Source organism: Mycteria americana, chromosome 4 (genome assembly GCF_035582795.1).
Source record: "Mycteria americana isolate JAX WOST 10 ecotype Jacksonville Zoo and Gardens chromosome 4, USCA_MyAme_1.0, whole genome shotgun sequence".
Lineage (NCBI taxonomy): Eukaryota > Metazoa > Chordata > Aves > Ciconiiformes > Ciconiidae > Mycteria > Mycteria americana.
This window is the reverse complement of record NC_134368.1, coordinates 31,661,044-31,683,217: the sequence shown is the minus strand read 5'-3', so window position 1 is coordinate 31,683,217 and position 22,174 is coordinate 31,661,044. Positions and strand designations below refer to the sequence as shown.

Here is a 22,174-nt window from a genome sequence, read left to right as displayed (position 1 = left end):
CACATGGCAGGATGCAGCCCTTCGGAATGTGATGGCATTTGCTAATGCTCCTTGATCTTCTCATCTTCACAAGCCAATTCCTCCCCAAACCATATTGTCGGCTAAGCACGAGGAGCACATCTCCCTCTCCATCACCTCTGCTGAGCCGGGGTGCATGTGGAGACGGTGAGAGAGCTTCCAGAGTGGCGGGGAGCGATCGCTGCTGGTTCCCCTTTTCACCCCTCTCCACAGACGTAGCCCAAGCCCCATGTGTTTTACACTTGAAATTTGGAGCCAGGTGGGAGCTGACTGCTTAAGAACTGGAGGCATCTGTAATGCCATCGCATTCTTGATGTCAAGGCCTTCAGTGGAGCCCAAAATTATAGCGTGTGTTTATTTTTCTTCGTATAAAGGCACTGCTGTGATCTGCCCGCCGGAGGAGCAGCCCTGCTTCTCCGCCGCAGAGGGACTGTGCAGACAGAGCAGCAGGTCAAGGCTCCTCGAACTAGCGGAGGAGCAGCACCTGGGGTGAGAGCTATTTCAGCCTCTCTTACCCACCCACAGAACTTATCCGCTGAGCCTGTCGGAGAGGTGCTGTTTTTCTGCTCGGGGGGACACAAATACAAAGGTGAAGTCTGTGAATTTGTTCCAGTCACAACCTTCTCAACTGGATGTTTCTTTGGCTACAATTGAACGGGGATGATCAGCCCACCCCAAATTAAACCCTAACTCTCTCAGTCTATATCAAAAGCCAAACAAGTGACAAGCTTTATAATCTACACCCAGTTTCTAAGCTCATGAGAAATTAGGTACCACATCCCTAAATGCTGTGTAACTTGAATCTTAACTTGCCTTTTGCAAATGGGGATGGGTCTGATTCTGTCTCAGACCAGCATTTCATTTAATTAAGGCCACCAGGACAAATGGGTGGCTTGCTGGGAAGCGACGGGAGTGATTCTGCCACCTCTTTACAGACACCCCAAGATCCTGAGAAACAGCAGCACTCGGGCCCCGCTCCTCAAACGGACCTGCCCTTGGCCATCTCAGCCAAAGGAGGAGGTCCAGGTCCTGCTGGGACCTCATCTCTTCTCAGCAGAGCCAGGAGAAGGCAGTGGCATTCAAACAGCTCACTGCGTTATGGCATTTCTCATTCTCATGACACCTCTAGCCTTGTGCTGTCTGCTGAGCGCTTTAAACAGCAGCGCACTACATACACTGTGGAGGGGTGATAGCAAAGGGAAATTTGCAGTGTAACCCAGATTTATCAATTGAAGCTCCAGCCAGCCAACATTCAGAGTTGGCATCTGACGCAGCACTGCACTCCAGGCACTACTAGCTAGAGAAACAAATAAATGCCAGCTGGCTTACACAGCTAGGATGGGAAATGCTCATCTGACTGCGCTCTGACTGAGCCAAAATGGTTTTGTATCCTGCTTCAGAGCCTCCCTGAAATAAAGGTGTAATTGGTTTGCTGCCATGTCCCACTTCGATAAGAGAAAACCCACACAAACCAGGATTATCAGCCCCAAAAACAAAAGAGGTCCCCACCAGCAAGCATTTCATATGGCAAAACTGCCGGCGGGTAAATGTTAACCGTGTCAAGAAGAATCCTTGTGCAATCCAGATTGCTAAAAGGACATATAGCATTAGTTTTTAAAGCACTGACTATCCTGAATATACTTGTAAACAGGAAGGCATTGAAGTAGGCTGGTGCTTATGAGTCAGAGGGAGACAAAGTCACAGCGGTGGTCTGTTAACAACTCAGATCTGACAAATCCTATTTAGGCACATAATTAAAGTCTGAGTTGTAATAAAATAGTTCCATTAAATATCCACCCTCCTCTAATTTTCAATTAGCAACATGAATTTAATTAAAGGATATCATTCCTGAACCAGAAATTTTTATGCTGCTTCTTTCAAGAATTAACATCAATTCTTTCTCTGTGATGGGAGAACTAGAGGGGTGTGTTTCTTAAAATATATCAAACAAAAAACATCTTTAGTTTCGTTCTCCTGTATTTGGTGCACAGCTACCTCCAAGAGAGGGATGTCTTGTGGATTTAAAGCACTAGCTGGATAGAACATTAAAATTGTCTATAATCATTACACTTTCAATTGATATAAATGACAGATTGGGCCAGCCTTGAAGAAGTAATTACTAACTGAAACCCATACGACCTCCAATGCAGGGATAACAAAGCAAGAAAGCAGAAGAGGAAGGAAGAAGGACAGTAGCCACAAAAATAAGTTATGCAGTTACTCAGCACTGATATATGCACATCGTGGATTAATACTTTAAAAAATAATAAAACTACATAACTACTTGCAGATTTCCCTTGGCCTCTACACATAAGTGTATAAATGTCTTGCAAGTAAAAAATGCTAATGCGCTTCTCGTGGGTGCCTTAGCAGAAGTGAGAGTTGAAGAGGAAATGTAATGCTGGAAGAGGCCGCCTAAGCCATGGAGAGGTGGGCACTGCACACGGGGCCCGCAGGGAGCTGGAACGGAGGTGCGGGAGACACTACCACAAGGAGCTCAAGGCTGACACCACTGTCGGGGAAGAAGGGGGTGTGGTAGGAGCACTGAGGAGAACGGACAGGTACAGAGAGGCTCTGGGCTTCATGGCCGTGAGTTACACCACAAAGCCCGGTAGCAGAGACCTCAGAGTTGTCCTTAATCATCCTTCTCCCCAGAGAAGGATGGGATTAGCCTCTTAGAGGAAACTTACCAAGCACTAACCCATCTCGAGGAAACTCCCATCTGGAGTCATAAGGCAGTTGCATTGGGTCCACATAAATGTATTCGTGGCCATCGGGGCTGATAGACTCAATGACTCTCCATCTTATCTCATACCTCGGCTTCTGCAAAGAACATTGAATACAAAACCAACCATTAGTACTGTGCCTGACTTCAGAGCAGGTCAAAACCCAGCAGGGCTCAGCATCCAAACTGAAATACTTTTCTACATTACCTGTTTCCATATGATGACCAGGACAATCAGTGAAATTATCACAATCACTAACAGCACTAAGACTGCAGCAGCCACTGTTAGTTCTGATCGCAAGGCTGTGGAGTAAAAAGACAGACCATATTTTCCTCCTGAGCCACGAGGAACATGATACACACATAAGACACCCACCTCCCCTGCCATCACAGTTCCTGTGTCCTACAGATGTGGCAGGAGTAGTTCCTGGGGCTGGTGACTGTAAAGTCTTTCCAAGCCCAGAGCTGCTCTGCCTTCCTGTTTCAAAACCAAATGCAGAGATTTTTCTAGAAGAACACCCCATAGCCAGTGGCCATAAAATGATAAAATGAATCATGGAACCACATAATAAGGGAAAAACAGATGCACCATAAAGACCTGTAGAAAGCCTCATCCTCAGATGTCCCAGGGTGGAAAAAAATCAATTTTAATTTATTTTTATCTGCAACAATTCATATTTTTTTTCTATTAAGACTGAACTGGGGTGTGTTAGAGAGGGGTCGAACTGGCTGCTGTAATTTCACAGAAGGACAAAGCAAACTCACTGGGAGCCACAAGCTTCAGTTCCCGAGTAACAGCACCAAGGTCATTCCTTGCCACACATCGCACAGCCAGGGTTTCCTCTACCTTCTGGAAGGTCACCTGGCTTTCCACCATGTTTTTCTCATCCAGGTGGGCTTCCATGTGTATATCAGAGATATTGTTAGTCAAAAGAGTCCATGAGGTGTCATTGCTGCACCTGCAGAGAAGAATAACAGGGGAAACAGGAGTTGGGCGTAAGTATGGATAAAGAAGAGTGAACAGAACAGCAATCACCTTTCCCTGTTCCTTCTGACAATGATAATTTTAAAGACCAGAAATGCTTAAGACCACCTCTGTGAAAAGCCTACATCTTTCTTCCCTTGGAATAATTTGCCTTATGATCTTCATTACTGCTGCCACTTTGAGGGCCTGACAATGCAGCCCGGCAGGTCTGGTATAGATAGACCTTGGTGTTGCTGCGTATCCCATAGACTTATAGTACTTGATGGATCTCTATTTCTCCCTGAATCCTTAGTGCTGTACAAGGCTCCCTGGGGCAGGGCTAGGAGGACAATCGTCCCACCAGGCTGCAAGAGATTTTAGCACAATCAGAGCAGAACACACCTGGGGGGTGCCCAGGGCTCCTAGCCTTCTTCCATGCATGGTCTCCCAGGGAAAAACCTCCCTCCCAGCAGCCACAGAAGGAGCCAGTCTAGAACTAGCAAAAATGGGAGTAATTATTCCACATGTCTAAAATACTTTGAAGGTGAAAACTATAATTAGGGGGGGAAATAACTACAAGTGAAAATTTAGAAGCATGCAAGAGTGTTAATGAGGCAGACAGAGCTATCTGTGAAATGACAAGAACTCCCTGGTTGGAGGGACAGCTACTCCTTGAGATCCTTACTCAAACTGGGACTGTGAAATCTGCTGAGTTCGCTTATTGAACACAAAGTTTTTATGAGAGAAACCTCCTGAACAGATGCATTGTGTCTTCTACAGGATGCAATAGGAAGGGCACTGACAACCTCTCTTGAAATATAAGTGACATGCCTCTAAAAAGAAAAAAATTATCTATAGCTTACTGGCCCTTGATGAGAAAAACGTGGTACGGTAACTAATAAAGTTAAGCTAATCAAGGATGCAACAAGTCATATTTTAGATAACAAAGCACCTGCTTTTCTTACTTTTTAATGTCCTTGCAAACCAGCCATTCCACATCAGGAAGCGGGGTCCCCTCCGCCAAACACCTCACCGTCTGCCCCCCCGCAGAACCATGGTGATCGTCCACGAGGTCTAAGATCAAGGCTGGAACTGGGAAGGAGACAGGAGTTTCTTAAAATACTCATCAGAGTCTACACATGCAGCCTGAAGTTTCAAATAAACCAGGACAGGTATTGTTTGGCCAACAGCTTAGTGACAGCTAGAGACCCGGACTCATCCAGGAGGTCCTTAACTTCTGTAGGACAGAACGGATCCTAGGCCAGAGCCATGAAAAGGAAGTGCTGCGGTTATGCCACGTCCTCATGTCATACTGAATGAGCTATCGTCCCCGCTGTCAGCTGGAATAACTTAGGCAGGAGGATAAAGTTTCTTTTTGGCTCAAGGCCAGAGTCAAAGTGAAAGCCAGGATCAGGGTACAAGAGCTCCAAGGACTCGGCACGCACGCACTCCTCCGGACACCCTGGTTCACGCCTTTCTTATCTCGATACTCCAGGGAATCCAACGTGTAAGTGGATCAAGTCTTTGCTGTGTGCCATCGGTTCTGGTGGGCAGGGCTTCGGGGCTCCTTACCTTGTATTAGCAAGGAGAAGGTGTATCTTTTAATCTCATCTTCATTTTCAGCAACCAAAGTATAGTATCCGCTGTCTTCTTCCTTGGCTCGGATCAGTTTTAATATACTCTGAAACCTGCAGAAATGACAGTTTTTGCTTGTATTTTTAGGGCAGGCATAAAAAAATCACTTTGGTGCAATATGTAATCTGGGTATGTGGAGATTATAATGTAGTGACATTTGGCATTTCTAGCATGCCTTTACACTAAAATCATTACTCAAACGGTAAATAACTACCAAAATATAACTGAGAAACAAGCGAGCATAGTTATATTTTGCAGGGATCTGACAAAGCCCCTGATATTATTGGAAATAGCTAGAAATTATTGGCATGGAGACATGTTGGAGGGACTGAAGGGGTTTAGCACTCAGAAACTGAGATTTCTATGGTTTGGAGAGGTTGATGTTATGACGGGAATAAGAAGAGGCAGATTAGGCATCACCCTTCAGAGTAGAAAACAAAGAAATTATTTTTAAATGCCACTGAGGAAGAATCAACAAACTGTGGTGGAAAGAGAGAGCAGGAGCAGTGCCCAGGTTTCTGGAGGAGAAACTCAAGTCAACATAGCAAAGTAAGGGTGAGAAGAATGTTTTTACCTTGTTTCCTGGACTTTGTTTGAACTAGTAACAATCTCAGTAAGATTTTCAATCAGAGTCACATTATCCTTCAACCAGTACATTTTTGGAGCTGGGTATGCCTGCACATCGACGACAAAATTTTTTACTTCATGTAGATTGACAGCTTCCAGAGGGCTAAACTGAGGCTCCAGGTGAACAAACCCTTTGTCTGTAAATGAAAAAGCCTTGTGTAAACAATTCTGTGCAGCATTTTTCAAGAATGGTGTTTTCCAACACATTAATAATTTTTGGACACTAAAATCAGACTATACCATGAACTGTAATGACTACTTTCTTATTTTCCTTAACCTCCTTGGTTGCATGCCGAGCAGTACATTCATAATCCCCTGTGTCTTTCACTGATGCCTCGGGAATGGTCAAGGTGTAAACCAGCTTCTGCGATGGGACTTTGATATCATCAAGTTTTATCAGACCTTTTTCTTTCTGTAGTTTGGAGAAGGAAAAAAAACCTTACTTAAGTAACTGAGCTGAAAGCACACCATTGAGGATCTATGATGCCACTGGAGTGAGAGCAACCATCCAAACCCTATGTGGCAGAAGACTTGTTTACTCACTCAGGGATGTATTTTTCAGCCACAGGCACAAAAGGTGTGTCTATGAAAATACACCCTTTTGGGGGCAGGCACAGAAGGGTGAGGAGGTTGAGAGCTCATATTTTGTTCACTCGAAACAAAATACCATTCAAAATTTGGGTGAGCAGCCTGAAAGAGTGTTTTACTGCTTATGCACTACCTTATCCTCAGACATAAAAGCTGGGGGGTTTTATTTTGAATTTTATTTGTTCAGTTCCCATGCAATAGGGTGAATCTTTATCCCCTCCACCGGACAAAGGTAACCAGTTGCTAGATGCTATGTTCTGCTTGCTCTCAAAACAAGAATAATTTATTGGCAAGGAGAAGACTGCTGTGCTTAAAAGGACGGTGAGAATGGCAGACCATGTTATCGCGAGAGGCTGGAACAAAAAATATGCTGGGGATAGTTTTGAAAGGTGGCATATAGCAAAGATTATAATGTGTAACTGGGAAAATAGAACAAAACCTTCTCAAATCATTTTTCCTCTTGGGCTCTTAACTTACTTAAATAAAAGGTGGGATTTGGGGTCACAATTAGATAGTCACTTCAACTACTCCATCCCCTCAGTGACCAGACGTTTTACATGGGATACTCTGAAATTCTCCATTGACTGGAACTGGCTCTAACCAAGTTTCACGGAATAAAAATTTCCACTGCAGAAGGATGTTAAGCCAGTTTGAAAATTTCTGAGGTTCTCCAAAAATTTTAAGATTTTCTTACTAGGTGGTTCTTATTAGTGAGTAACTACACTGACTGTAGGAGTCATTTTAATTAACACCTGCATAATGAGGAACAATTAAGTCTATGAACTTGATTATTCATTGTTCTCTATTATGCCCAAGAATCCAGGGTTTAAGAGAGCCATTTTAGAGGTTCAGACCTCCAGCAGCAGAGCTCTATGCAGATGTCCAACACATTCCTAGATCTCTCTATTTCCACAACATTTCTTTTTTTGAACCAGCACAAGACCTGAGAGACAGCATTCCTCCCTCAGAAGCTGGACTCCTGGTCACACCTCACCTTCCTCTCATGCCTTGCATACTTACTAACAGCAAACTCTAACTTTTGGGACTGACTTTCTTTTGTGGTAACCTAAAAGTAAAAGAAATTACTTTGTTTTCTCTCCTCAGCTGTCCTCATTCAGAGAAGAGAAGACTAATTTACAACCCCACCTTCTTCCCCAATAAGTAACTACAAACATTCAAACCAAAAAAAAATGTATTTACCACTTTCCCAGGATAATTCCACTGTAAATTAACCACCTCGTTGTCAAAGACCACACAAGTCACTACAATGGTCTCGCCTGTTTTGTAGACAGTTTTAAGAGCTTCAATTTCAACTGGCAGCTGTGAAGTAGCTAAGAGAGAAGAGAGAGAGAGAGAGAGAATTTAGTTTAAAACAGTACGCAGTTTTCACATAGTGCAATTTCAGGGGGAGATTTCCCTTTCACTTCCTCTGCTGAGGAATTACCTGGAAAATTCAGTGAAAGTACTACTGTTATACTGATACAAACTTTGTGTTATTTAAAGCATGAAGTGTACAGGCATTGAGTTCAATCCCACAAAGAATGATCTATGCTTAAATTGTCAATTAGAAGTTCCTATCTCAAACGCCCTGTGAAAAGGCACTCGGTGTAAAAGCAATTTCCCATTTTGCTAATCAGTCTCTGAGAATCCATTGCTGGCCAATAAAAACCTTGTTTTCAAAATATTTGAATTATGCTACTTTTCAGACTACCCAAGGTCCTGCAATTTGAAGCCACTGGGAAACACCAGTCTTTTAAGTTACGTTTCAGCAAACAGGATGAAAATATACAGATTACAGAAGACTTTTCTTGCAACCATTTGGGAGAGGAGATAAAGTTAAGGACACTTTATTCTCATCAAAATTGTACATAACTGCTAAGTAAGGTAGCAACTAAATAACTAGCAATACTGCCGCAGGAGCAAGGAGCTCGTCATCAGGGAAGTATCTCATATAACTCTGGGATGCTGGTGCCAATATGGCAGTGTAAGGAAAGAACTGGGCTGAACATTATTACCTTTTTTTTTTGTAAATGAACAAAAATAAATACCTCTTAAAATATAGATGAGGAACTCATCGGACTTGAACTCCACGCCTTTAACCGTTGTTTTGCACGTATATGAGCCCGCGGGGAAATTCCCTATGAAGCCTTGTTTGCTGTCATAGAAAGCATAGACAGCCTTGTCTAAACTGTTAATTAAAGTCACGTCAGCATTTGGGTCACTTGTCCGACAAGGGATAACGGTGGGATCACCTTCTTCTACCAGGATGAACTGGTCTTCTGGTATAGAAGGAACAAAAGGCATGTCTGGGTCTGTAAAAAACAAGACGTAATCAAACACTATCTTGTTTCTAGTAAGTCCACGTACAAGAACTGGATATCAATGACAGATCGTAACTGAAACTAGTACAGTTCATTACTCCACTTTTTCAGAGGTAGGGCATGGTAATTGCATGCAGTATCTCGTTTTTGCTATTTGATGTGATGTGTAGTGAGGCATTTGACCTAAGCACTGAACAGGAAAGGGCTTGGGCTCCTTTGTGACAATTCAGGATGCAGAACGAAAAATACAAAAGATCCCCCCCCAAAAAACCACTAAGCGTTATTCCTCCCCTTAGACCTGGTTCTGAGATACTCCTACAGTGAGGGCGAAAGGGCACTAAGGGACAAAAAGCAAGAAAATCACTACTGGGTGTGAAAACATTAATGTAATTGCTGGGGACTAAAGTAAAGACAAATTCACTTTATCATAGACAACTCCATCAAGGTATTTGTACAACAAAGATCTTAGGGAAGCATTTGGACTTAAACACCCTATTTTTATGACACAAGATTTTGCACTTAGGTGCAACATTCACTGCACAGAAAAATTTATTAAAGATCCTGCCTTTTATTGGCACAAATCACTCATCTTCCTCAGATCTTTTTTCTTTTGGTAATAGCAGCTGTCCCTTAGCCACTATATAAGCAGGGGAAAAAAAATAAAAAGACGAAAAAACCCAAACACTTTCAATGTCAAAAAGTAGAAATTAGTTTCATGTTGTTTATGTTGAACACCACTAAAGCCACATTTCATCAAAAATAGTACAAGGTACTTATCTTCATGCATTTCTAACATGTCCAACATTACAGTTATGAGACATAGTTAATTATGGTCACAGCGTGTGGTTTTCAAAATATGGTATTCAACCAGAAAAAAGCAAACAAACACCTGGTAGTTTTATTTCTTTTAAAGTCAACAAAATACATGCCAGCTTTCCTATCCGGCCAATCCAAAGTCTGAGTTTAAAACATAATTGCATAACATATCCAACTTAAAAAGCACAGCCCTCAAATTATCTCTGTTGGGCCATTCGGAATAAACAAATAATCCCTGCTAGCCTGAAGCTTCTGTGTGAAGCTTTATAACAAAATTTAATAAATAGCAATCCAAATCCCTCCAACAATAGACTTTCTGCTGCACTGGCAGGCTCTTTGTAGCAATATTCCAAACACAGCGCTCCGTCCCAAACACGCTGCCAACTCATGTATTCATTTTCCCACTGTAATTTAAAACAGAAACAGGATTCACCTAGTTTGGTTTTCTGTGTGCTGTTAGTGAAAATAGGATATTGTGTGAAGTCTCAACGTAATCCTCCTTGGCTAAAGTGGGTTGCTGCCACCCATTGCCCTCCTAATTCATTGCAGGAAAAACTATTGTAAAGACAAAGTTTATAGTGGAAACAGAAACATTCTCTATAATTTGGAGAAAAGGATATGTTTCTGCATTTATGACATCTTGATGGTTAGCGAGTGGAAAAAATTACAGGGTGTCTCTGCCCTGCAAATCTGGTAGGCTGATGTCTAAAGGCATTTAAAAACCAAACTAAAAAGCCCTCTTGAAGAAATCTTCCATTTCTTGCATTTATATTCCTTCACTGAGTGAGTTACAAGACTGCTTAACACCAACAACATCTTCTGGTGATTTGGTTAGAGCTGTTTGGAAATGGAGATACATGTGCCAAAGCCTGCAGCCTCTGTTGAAGCATCTTCTTGTTGCAAGAATGAATCCAAACACTTTACATTTGTTGTGGGAAATGGAGAAAAAGTCTCGGAAGAATCGCTGTCCTTGAATCACACATTGTGAACTGCAAAAACTTAATGCCACTGCAAAGTTGCCTTTAAAACAAGTCTCGTTAGTGCTTCCTGACTTTTTCCACTTCCACAGTCTTCCCTGCAGCTTCAGACATCATCTTCTTTACAACTTACTGCAGTTCTGCAGGATGATTTGCAACCTCATCTCTCTTTCGTTTCTTCTTCAAAATATTTACTGCAAATCTACTGGCTTGATCTTTCCTGGCCCTGCAGTTGTGCCACTCATCCCCTGAACCCCAGCCAACGCCGAGGAAACATCCAGACAGGGCTTTACAAAGGCAGTCAGCTGTGACTCAGCCTCTGCTGCCTATCTCAGCTACAACAATAAAAATCTTCATCCCATGGACAGCGTGGAAAGCCTTTAAATGCCTCTCCAGTCGGAACAAGGGGATGGGAGGGCAAAGCTGGGGGTAGGTACTTCCGAAAAGAAGGGATGCCATTTCTTCTGGGCCCAACAGGTTTTCCACCACTAAAGAGAAAGGCGGCGCAGAGCCTGGGAAGGCTGTGCTTGCTTTGAAAATTACAGGGCGCTGCATGCAGCACCGTATTTTTAATCTTGCGTCAGACTGGCCAGCAGTAACACTTCTCGTTTCACCCCACCTTGTGACAGCCACCCCCACCAAGACGTCTCCGTTGCTTTACACTTCCCAGGCCCTGTGCACACATGAGCTTTTTCCACTTCTCAGTTCAAGCCTAATTCAGGTTAAGAATGAGAGAGATATGGCCTTCTCATCTGGCGACTGCTTTAGTGCCAGACATGGCACTGGTTTGGTCAGTACACGTCCCAAAACATCCACCCAAGTCACCCCTGAAAAGACCAACATTGGTGTTAATCCCCACCCAGGGCCAGGCAAACCCGACGGCTGGACATGCTCCCACAGCTGAGCTGAGGCTTACCCTAGCCACCACGGTCTACTACCCAGCTCCTGGTGGTCAGAAGACTTCAGCTCTATTCACCCCTCTTCTTGAGAACTACGACTCTTACCAAAAAAGTGAAAACCAATAGAAAGAAAGAGGAACATATCCATAGAGTCACAGCACCTGGTCTTGATTTACACGTTAGGAAACGGACCTGGGGTCATTTATCTTTCTCTGACAGCAAATTGCCACCAGCAATATGCTGCTTCTGAATATCCATGGTTCAGCCCTCCCATCCAAACCTCCGGGTACGGCTGTGGCATCCCCTGCTTACCAGGCACATAGATGTAGATGTCCTTCCCTTCCACTTCCCCATCCTCCACTTGAGTGTGGTTATAATAGCAAACATACAAGCCTGTATGAGCGGCTGAGGCATTTCCTACTTCGAGCACCGTCACGAAGAGGCCACTGTTGTTTTCTTCATGTCTAATGTCTATCCTGTGGCTTCCCTCGGTCACTGGGTACTGCCAGCTCACTTCACTGTCTCCAGAGCATTTGAGTGTGAAATTGGAATTCAGCTGTACCACCATTTCATTCCTATTGGGAACAATAGTCGGCAGAGGAAGCTGGCAAAATGTTAGGAATGGTCCTGCAAAAAGACACGAATAAATAGCATATGAACACACAGAACAGCCTCAGCGCAAGGATGCAAAAGAAAGCAGAGTGGATCCAGAGCAGCTGTTTTTCTGACCATTTCAGACGTGCTGATGTCCCAGGAAATTTGCCCTTGTTAAAAGCCAGAGCTTTTTCCAATGGATGGCAAAGGGCTTCCCTTTGAAATGCTAAGTGTTTGCTTGCTGACTTCTGTTTGTCAAATCAAGAGGTGAAAGACAGAGGTGAAGTTAGCGATGGCTCCCAGTCCACACCTCAGCTGCCCGACCCCAAATGTGGGCATGGCTCTGCTGCAGACCAGTGAATCCCACACCCTGGCTGCTGGGTCACGGGCATCTTACAGGTCCTTACAGCAATGGTCAGGAAACCAGCAGTTCTGTCAGCCTTCGAGTAAACTCACAACTGAAAGTTAGAAACCCCTTCCCAAGACCAGCACCTGCATTTTACATCTGGCTTCTATTTCTGCAAAGGGCCGGAGCAGAGGCTTAGATCCAAAATTCGTGCATCAGGTCTACCTCTAGCCAAAATCTACAGAAGGTTTATAGCCAAATAAAACTGTAATTCACTGAACTAGATGTTGTAGATGGCACTGGTTTTCAGATTCAATCTGCAGTTAGAGGCTCAGATTTGCAACCCTAGGTAATTTTTAGGTGGGCTGGTGCAGGTCCAACTCCCAGAAGGAAAATTAGAGGATCCACACCCTAAGCCCCACACTAAAAAACTGGGAATTCACCAGGAAAACAGATTCGCTGTTTCAGTCTATCAAATGACCCATACAAAACAGATAAGGTAGTCAACAATAAACAGCCATTTAGACCCACGGTGTGAAAGTGGGCTCTGTGCAATAAACTGGCAGCAGGAATCCAGACTGTCTTTGAAACCAGTTTCTCGCTCCTGCATGTGTTATCTCAGTCTACAGGCCCTTTCTATATTTGGCACCCTGTGGCAAACCCTGCCCTCCCCTCCCGGCACCATGCGCTCGGCAGATGTTGGGAGGCTCGGCAGGCAGTCCCGGCGAGTGCGGTTCGGTGGTGCGGCGTGGGAGGATGCGGGGAGCCCACACAGGCAGCCTCGCCTGCCCCACGCTGCTGGAGACAGCTGGAGGTAGGCAGGCTCACTTTCCCTGCGCAGGCAGACAAGCCAGGCAGGAGGTTACAGCAGCTGTAGGGGTGCCAAAGTGGCCGGCACAGGCTAGCAAAAGTACCATCGTCTGGGTAGTTCTTGTCTTAGCCTACCAAAGGGACGGCCAGGAAAATCGAGTCCGTAGCCAGCTGACAACCATTTGTCATTTGTTGTCATGGGCACAATGAAAGAAAGCTTAAATAATGATTTACAAAGGAGTAGGGGTGGAGAGGCTTAGAGGACTGCAGAACATTACCTGTGAGAAAACATCCCAGGATCAGGAACGTCCATGGGGAAGTACCCATAGCTACCAACAACTGAAACAGAAAGGAGAAGGCAAGAGGGAGCCAGTTAATGGACTGACAACAGGAATGAGAGTTTGCAGGACCCCTCTCCTGCAGTGCTCTAGCGCAGCTTCCCAGCACTCTGCATGGTGCCACGGAGAGAAACGGCCTGGGGACCCCGGCTCGCGCCCGCAGCCCATTGAGACGTGTGCCACCACCTCCCACGGGGTACGTGGGGCCACAGACACTTCCCCAGCACGGGGAATGCAGCTAAGGCACCATAACCCCTTCTCTCCACGGGCAGCGCAAGGAGCCAAGTCCTGGCGCATCCCTCTCTCAAACAGCCTGCAAGCAGCCCTGATGCCCGCTGCAGCCTCCGGGACTGAGCCCACAGAAGCACCCCTGCACAGGGGCAGTACCCTCACAGACATCGGTGAGCATGCAATGGCTTCGTGCAGTAAGTCCTGGCCTTTTAGCTGCAAGCAGCTTTTATGGGAGATAAAGCATATTTAAAAGCTACTTTTATTACAAATCGTGCAATCCTGAGTGATATTTTTGTTTTGCCATTGTACATATGTATATATATAGCTTACTGAATAGAATGCAATACAATAGTGTTTATTGCTTACTTAGCAAGAATTCCCTTGATCGAGAGACATGCTATTTAAAACATATGCTAAAATTTTCTAATGGAATAAATCCACAACAGATTGTAGGCCAGCACTGCCATTCGCAGAGCATCTCTTCTCCCCGACAGTGTGGAGTCATAGATCACATGCGATAATTTTAGCTTTCAAACACATAATCCTAAGGCATCAGTCTTGAAGAGGCAGCAGTGGCAATAAACATCTATGTAATTTTTGAGCCATCTAATGACATTTCTACTTAAGACCCTCAAGCAGCCTGCTAGATAATTTCCAAAGGAGGAGCTCCTCCAAACCCTGCTCCCATTGAAATCAATGGACATTTTGTTGGTGACTTTAATAGTAACTGGATTTGGCCCAAAGCCAATATAGATTAAAAATTGTCTGCACGGAAGAGCCCCTAATCTGAAACACAGACCAAGGAGTAAAATAAAGGATGATGTGCCAAGACAGGGACTACTTTTCAAAGGTTCTGCAGAGTTTCTATTCACGCTCTGATATTCAGCTCCTGATGCTGAGATAGGAAAGCACGTAGGTACATCCAGTTATTACGACTATGCCAGTGCCATATGGATGTTAGATGTTTACAACATGCCAAGGAGTGTTTTTGAACCAGTCCCTCTTTCCTCCAGCAACGTGCGGAGCAGACAGCGTGCTTTTGCAAAGCAAAAAGTATTTGATGTGCGAATCAAACATAAAGGTCTCAGAAGCAGGATTAGAAGACTTACAAACTACCAACCCCCAAAAACATGTACAAACAACTTCAGAAATTCAGCTGACAACATTCCAGCAGAGAGAAGGCATTTTGCCTGATTCTTCAATTAGCAATAATTGCCATGTGTTTATGTATCTGTCTCCCATTGATAACAGACTCTAGGACATCAAAGAAGTCCCTCAGTCTCAGCCTCCTTACTCATTTTTATCACATTTATATCCTGTAATTTTTTTCTGATAAAGTAACCCACTGTAAATCTTGAAAGACTTACCATGGTCTGCTCTATTGATCTGACTCCTAACCTCCAAGATCCACAAGACAATGTTACCCTGCTGTCTGCCAAGTTTCCTTTTGCCTCGTCTCTCTGAAAAGGCAGATCTCGCCCCCCTTTTGTGTTGTTTTTGCAGACCATTCAGTGCAAGTGAGGCAGTACAGAAGGAGAAAACACAAAGCTAGCTCAGCTCTCGCACACCAGTCTGCAGAAGCTCTGCTGAAGTGGCCTTACCCTGTTGCAGAGCTGTGCGTGTGAGTTTCACTCATGACTCTACTGACGTAAGTGCAGGTGATGGCATTTCCAAAGCGCTACGTTGCTGTCTTGGTTGGGCTGCCATAGCAATCTGTAAGAGCTGAGTGCCTCAATCTACCGTTGCAGTTTAAAAACACAAGGACTTAACTAAATTTGTGTTTTCCAGCTGGCTATTCTTTCACAACCTAGAGCTTTGATCTTTCCTCAATGACCTGTTAATCTCATCAAGACCCAGAGTAACACTTCCTCACTGTGAAAGACAGAATAATGTACTAAGGATTCACCATCATCTGTACTCAAAATCTATTTGAATTGGATTTAATTACATCGTGCATCTGACTTAAGCATGCTGGAGTCCCATCTGCGACGTATCCTCGCACATCAGTGCTGGAGTCAAGGTTTAATGGAGGTACAATTTCACACTTCTGGGCAAAAGAGAGTTTACTCATTTCCACAACACCCAGCAGGTATGCTTACTATGTTTTTGTTTATTTATGATCACCTAATTTTTTGCATGCACTTATTTGCCCTTTTTACCTTCCTTATGACAGACCAGCTCTCTGAGTCCTAAATCACCCAAATCTCAGCCCTAAATAAATACACCAGGTCCAGTTCCTAACACCGCTCCATCAAACCATAAATTGGTGTAACTTCACTGAAGCCAGTAGATTTATGCAAGCTGAAGCCCAGTATTGACAGCACACATACAACATAAGTTTGAGCCAACCTTAATTCCTTGCATACCTTGAACATTGCTAGCTAAAATAGAAACATGGCCGTGTACAGTGAAAGCTACGTGATGCCATGAAGGGTTTGCCAAACTGTCTGCAGGGGAGGCTGATTGCCCAGGGTAAAGCAGTCATTGCATCTACTTTAACCGCTGGGTTTTGAAAGGATCTGACTGAAATTTTGATATCTCTCTTGTGTGCTTTAGTGATAAAAAGTCAGGAAAAGAACATCTGAAGAACTGTTATCAGCAAGGAGTCAATCTTCTAAACACTCACTGCCAAGCGCTGGCTTCCTACCAAGAAGGGTTTCATTGACTGCACTTAGAAGACAAAGTAAAATCAATATCCAGAAAGCTGATGGAAATATGTGTTTAGAAAATTATTTAGGAATATCCTAGGTGATTGCTCTACATAACCTAGAGAGAAAGCACCTTGGTGGGCCAAGAAGAGCCAGTGGTATACATTTTTCATACTGCTGTAAATGAAACAAAGACCTCTTTCAAGGCAGAAAACTAGCCCATCTACCAGAAGACTGAAGACTAACAGACTTATCTCCTGCCAGCTACCCAGTCACTACAGTTCATACTCTCGGCCACAGGATGGCAATGTTGATCCACATTAATGAGCCAAATTTCTTGTCGAGCAGAAGGAAGCGCTACTCTCCAATGTAGCTGATGGACTTTAAACTGGATCTCCTGGATCCACTTAAAATTCAAATTTCTTATATTTCAATTTCATGCGAGTTCACCGATTTTTAAAAAAAAAAACAAAACTGGTCTCTATTGGTCTGTATTTACATAAGGAATACAGCAGTAGTTGGATTGCAAATCTTGGCATGTAATGATGTGATTACCCTTGTTATGAGAGGGCTGGATAATTGCAGTGGTGATTTTGTCAGAGTGGCAGTCTGTCCTTCTGGGAAGACTGATCTTTTCCAGAAAGAGCTAAGGCTAGCCCAAGAAAAGGGGGGAACACTTCCTTCTTGTGCTACATGTCACTAGCTGAATGTAAATGTTCAGACAGGACCTCCTGAAACATATCTTGGTTCTCAATTCCCAAATTGCAAACTTAATTCTCTGCAAGAGCAGAGCTACCCTGCAGTGCTAACAGGCGGGTTTCACTGGGGAAAGGCTCAAACAACACAAGAAAATTTCTTCAATGAAAAAGATTGGCATAAATGTTCTCCTAAAATGAGGCTTGTTCCATATCCCTTTACAAGTATTTGCACCCAGCATAGCCTGTATGCAGGAATAACCACACACCAAGACTAGCCCAGTGTTGGGCTCCTGCGGTGCACTTTGGGCTCTGCAGGACACACAGTCATGGCTGCTACCCAAGGAGCCTTCCAGTCAACCCCGATTCTTCAGCCTAACTCTCAAGGACAGACTCCACCAGTCTAGGAGCTAAAGGTGGGGGGAAATTTGCAAAATCTAAATTTCCCCACTCTGTCCAAAGAGGATTTTCAGACTGTCTCAGGAAACAGACAAAAAGATTGGCACTTCCAAGGAATACATCTCACTTAGGTTCTCAGGATCAGATCAAAGAACACCTCAGAGCCCAACTCAAGTGCTCAGAAGCATTGCATGGAAAAACCAACCCACCTCTGTTGACCTCAGGAGCTAGGAAGCCTCGCTGTTGCAAATGTTTCCCTTGGGTGCCCATGCAAAGCTTTATTGACTTGAAAGAGATGAGTCAAGCAGGAGAGCAAGGCAAGAGGGAGAGAAAGGATCGTTTGCTTGCTTGCTTGCTTTTTTTAAATTATCAGCAATTCTTGCCACCACCAGGAAAAATCACCTCTCAGAAGTCATTCCCTGGTCTCTAAGACAAGTGAAGCAAACATATTCTATTAAAATTTTTGGAGTTCACATGCAGAAGTAGTGCCATTGTGGCCATGATGATCTAAGGAAGCAAGCAAGGCAAGGATTGTATAAGGTTATACATTTCACCCTCATTTTTAGACCAACTGGTACAGTTGGAAATAACCAGCAAGGTCTGGGGTATGCAAGGCTTTTTCTGTCTGTATACATTGTACTCGAATCCTAGCTCAATACTGTAGTACTGCGGAGAGGTATTTTATTAAAATATTTATTACTTCCTGCTTTCTTGAAACCTAATACCTATATATTACTCTCACAGCCGCATGAAGATTTCCCCTACATCAACAAGAAAATAACAGCAAAGATGGCCCCACTGTCCGATGGCAGACAGACTGGCACACCTCCTGCCCCTTGGTGCCTGGAGAGGAGTACCAGGACAAGGGCTCTCATTTTAAAGCAGCAGGAGAGCGCCTGCAGGCTGGGAGAGCTGGTTTGCTTGTGGACTCCTAAATCCCAGTGCTTTGTGCGGTCTCATTTTTCTTCAAACTTTTTTTTTTTTCCAAGCTTTGAGGTTGGCTAAACCGCTGTTTAGCTGAGGGCCTTTCTAAAATGCTCTTTGTTAACTAGAAGCTACAACCGAAGTCCCTTGCTGGGAGATCTTTCCCTAGCGTTTCTAGACCCAGAGTTAAAAGTCAGATCTCCACAGTTCATATTTTGATCAGCCGATGACAGAGGAACCTTTGATGCCTGTCTCCTTGCTTTGATCCCGTCTCTTGCCCCATCCAGGGACACGGAGTTAAGGCAGCCGAGCTGGGACCCCAGCTGGGCTCTGCATCGGCCCTGGGAGATGCCGAGGGCGTCACAAGCCGCCCCCCTTCCCCCGGTGCGCCCCGTCGGGGAGACAGCGGCCGCCTACAGCCAGCCGGGACTGGGGTGGGGATGGCGGGAGGGGGTTACATTCACACTCTCCAGCCCCCATCAGGCTGCAGGCGCTCGCCAGACCCTGCCTGCCCGCGGGGAGCCCGAGCGGCAACCCCCGGGGAGAGGGGAAGCGGCGCTGCCGCGGCTCCCCCTGGTCCGCGGCCCCTCGGCGGAGCCCGACGGCTAGAGCCGCTGCGGATCAAAGGCTGCCCGGGACACCGAGCAGACCTAGCAGAGATGGCAACTCCCAGCCACTTCGCTGTTTGTCTGGGAAACAATAGGAAAGCCTTTGCCAAGCTGGAGCGATTTTTTGTTTTGTTTTGTTTTGTTTTTAATGCGAGGTAGCCAGGAAAAAGAAAAGCGGGGTAGGGGTGATGGAGAGGGGCAGAGCGAAGCCGTGTTTCCCTCCGGGGCTGGCTAATTCTGCTGGCGCTGCCGCCCGGGGCTTCTCCTCCAGCCCCCGCCGTCGGGCGAGGCAGGGACCCCGAGGGCGCGCAGTCCGGAGAGGGGGCGGGAGTCTCGGCGGGGGGACAGACGTTGTGCCCCGGCTCGGAGCTGTGGGACCAAGGCAAAGCGACGTGCCCGCAGCCCTGGGGACAGGTCCTTCGGTCCCCACTCGGGATGAGGCGATGCCCTGTCCGCCCCGGGCGTCCAGCCTTGGGCCCCGGAGGAGCGCCAGGGAGCTGGAGCATTTGCAAGAGACGCGCCGAAAATGCCGTCGAGGGGCGCAGGGAACGTGCCCCCGGCGCGGGCGGGAGCCAGGGCATCGCCTCCGCCTCTGCCCCGCAGCCGCCCGCCGGGATGCGGGCAAGCCCCGGGGGCTGGCGGCTGCGCCCCGCGGCTGCTGCTGCCTCGCTAGATCTGTCGCTGCTGGCTCCAGAAAAAGCTGTCCAAGTCCTGTTCTCTGGAACGGCTCCTGGGCTGCGGAATCCGCGTCCAAAAATGTTGAGCAATGCCGCGGACAGCCAAAAAGCCATTTCCTACTTGCTCTTAGGACTTTTCCAGGGGACTCCAGCCTGGCAGAAGCTGGCAAGTTTGCAACCTCCGCGCTTGACAAAATCCAAACGGTGGCCGCGAAGACTTTGCCCTCCCCCGGGGTAGGAGGCGGTGGGCTCCAGCAGTCCGGCGGGGCATGCGGCGGGGCTGGCGTTCCCGTTGCGAGAGGGGGCTGTAAGCTGGAAAGGCTCCAGGTACCAGTCCTGCCTAAATTCAGCATCTTCTCTTCCGCTGAGACGTGTAAAAAAAGACGGGGCGCGCAGGGATGGAGGTCGGGTTGCCCTGGGGGGGTTGTGTCTGTGCCCCCGCCCGGGATCTCGGGGCAATTTAGGCTACCCGGAGTGAGGTGGGCAAGGGGGATCTGAAGAGGGGAAGGTGGTGAAAAACAAAGGGTGGGGGAAGGGACGGGAGAGCAGCGGGGCGAAAGCAGCAAGGGATGCGAGAAAAGGGGGAGCCGCGGGGCGCGACCCCACCTTGCTCTGTCGGTGCGCGTCCCCCCGTCCCCCGGGCGGGCACCGCCGCCGCCCGCGGAGCCCCGGCGGGTCGCTCCCGCCGCCGCGGCAGGAATGCGGCGCGGTGGCCCCCGCCGTCCCAATGTGTTTGTCATTAGCGCTGCCCGCGCTGCTCGCCGCCGCGCCCCGACGGCCCGCGGAGCGCCGGCTCCCCGCTCCCCTCCGCGGGGGCCGCCAGCGCCCGCCGCCCCTCGCCGCCTGCGCCCCGCGGGAAGGAGCCCCCCGCCCGGCTCCGAGCATCGGGGGGAAAGGCGAAAAAAAACCCCAAGCCAAGATCAAATAAATAAAGGGGGGAAAAGAAAAGAGAAAGAAAAAGAAGCGGGATAAAAGGTGAAAAAAAGAAAAAGGTGGGGAAACCGCCCCTCACCTCTTACCTTCTCCTTTATAATCCGCAGCCCCAGTCCTGCAGATTGTAAAATATCCAAAATATGTCCACGTCTTTTGTGACTTTCCCCGCTCAGCCGCGCTCTTTCCCTCCCGCTCGCCCTCCCTCCCGATCCGACTGTAATGGTCTCACAAACCGCGTCCCGTAATTGATTCAATGTTATAGTCCATCCTTCCAAAACTAATCATTTGCTTTAAGTAAATAGCTGTCAGGAAATGAAGCCCCCCTCCGGCCCCTTCAGAATAAGAGCCGCCCTGGCTCGCCCGGCGCCCCCAGCCCCGCGGCCGGAGGCGGGCGCGCCGGCGGGAGGCTCTTACGCAGGCAGGGGGGCCAGTCTCTGCCTCCAGATTTCACCAGCCTTGCAGGGGAGGGGGGAGGTTAGCCATATGGCAGGGGCGAGGGGGAGGAAAGGGGGAAGCGGAGAGTTTTGCACTGCAGGGGGAGAAAATAAAAAAAAAAAACACACCCAGCCCAACAAACTTTCATGAAAACTCCGAGTGCTCCCAATTTCATGAATGAGCCTTCCCTCCTCAGACCCTCCAGGACGGTGGGTCGGGCGCCGGGCTCGGTGTCCACGGTCACAGTGTGAGTTTATGGATGGGAGTTTGGTCTGGAAACGAATTTGCGGCTTCCTCGTGTCCTTTGTACATCACTGAGCCTGGGCTTGGGCTAGAGAGCTGGATGGACGGCCGGGAGCCAGCCGGGAGCAGGAGGCACTGAGAGAGAGGGGGAAAGACGAATCACTAACATTTATGAATGAAAGACACAACGAAAGGTAACCTTCGCCAGGAGCCAGCCCTCCCAAACCCCGCTGCTCCGACGGGACCGGGAAAGCTCTTCTCTTCCTCTCTGCCTTTGCTTTCCCCAGCGCAAACAAACCCCAGTAATAACCACGCCGGGGGCACGGCGAGGGCCGGAGGTGCCTGCGGAGGCGAGGGCAACGCACGTCCGAGTCCGTCCTGTTTGAACACGCTCCAGACGGAGCTTTGATCCCCGCCGGGGAGCCAGCACCGGGTATCTCTGCTTTGTTGGCCGTCGCTATCTGCTGGCGATAAGGGGTGGCCGGGGGAGCTGCCGGGGAGCTGCCCTCGCAGCCCTTCTGCTGCAGGCTCCGTGCGGAAGGGGCGAGCGGGGCCGGCGGGGCGATGCGGCGGCCGCGGGAGAGGGGGCACTGCAGCCCCAGGAACGGAGAGGCGCGGGAGGCCCCTGCCCGCCTGCCTGCCTGCCTGCCTGCCCGCCGGCCCGCCCGCCTCCTGGGGAGGCCACCGGCCCGAGAGCTGCGCCCCGGGGCTTCTCCTGCTTCC

General features: G+C 47.2%; 1 protein-coding gene across 1 annotated transcript in view; it reads right to left on the bottom strand.

Annotated features, from left to right (window-relative positions):
* The window catches only part of PDGFRA (platelet derived growth factor receptor alpha), a 32,043-nt gene extending 11,155 nt beyond the window's left edge, over positions 1 to 20,888 (bottom strand). The window contains exons 1-12 of the mRNA XM_075500075.1: positions 20,860 to 20,888; positions 13,599 to 13,659; positions 11,883 to 12,197; positions 8,606 to 8,869; positions 7,758 to 7,888; positions 6,210 to 6,381; positions 5,917 to 6,106; positions 5,280 to 5,395; positions 4,673 to 4,799; positions 3,509 to 3,702; positions 2,952 to 3,046; positions 2,709 to 2,841 (exon numbers count right to left, since the gene is read on the bottom strand). Coding sequence (XP_075356190.1) covers positions 2,709 to 2,841; positions 2,952 to 3,046; positions 3,509 to 3,702; positions 4,673 to 4,799; positions 5,280 to 5,395; positions 5,917 to 6,106; positions 6,210 to 6,381; positions 7,758 to 7,888; positions 8,606 to 8,869; positions 11,883 to 12,197; positions 13,599 to 13,647 — 1,786 coding nt within the window. The 5' untranslated portion in view covers positions 13,648 to 13,659; positions 20,860 to 20,888. The remainder of the gene's footprint in view (positions 1 to 2,708; positions 2,842 to 2,951; positions 3,047 to 3,508; positions 3,703 to 4,672; positions 4,800 to 5,279; positions 5,396 to 5,916; positions 6,107 to 6,209; positions 6,382 to 7,757; positions 7,889 to 8,605; positions 8,870 to 11,882; positions 12,198 to 13,598; positions 13,660 to 20,859) is intronic.
* Between the last annotated feature and the right edge of the window lie 1,286 nt (positions 20,889 to 22,174).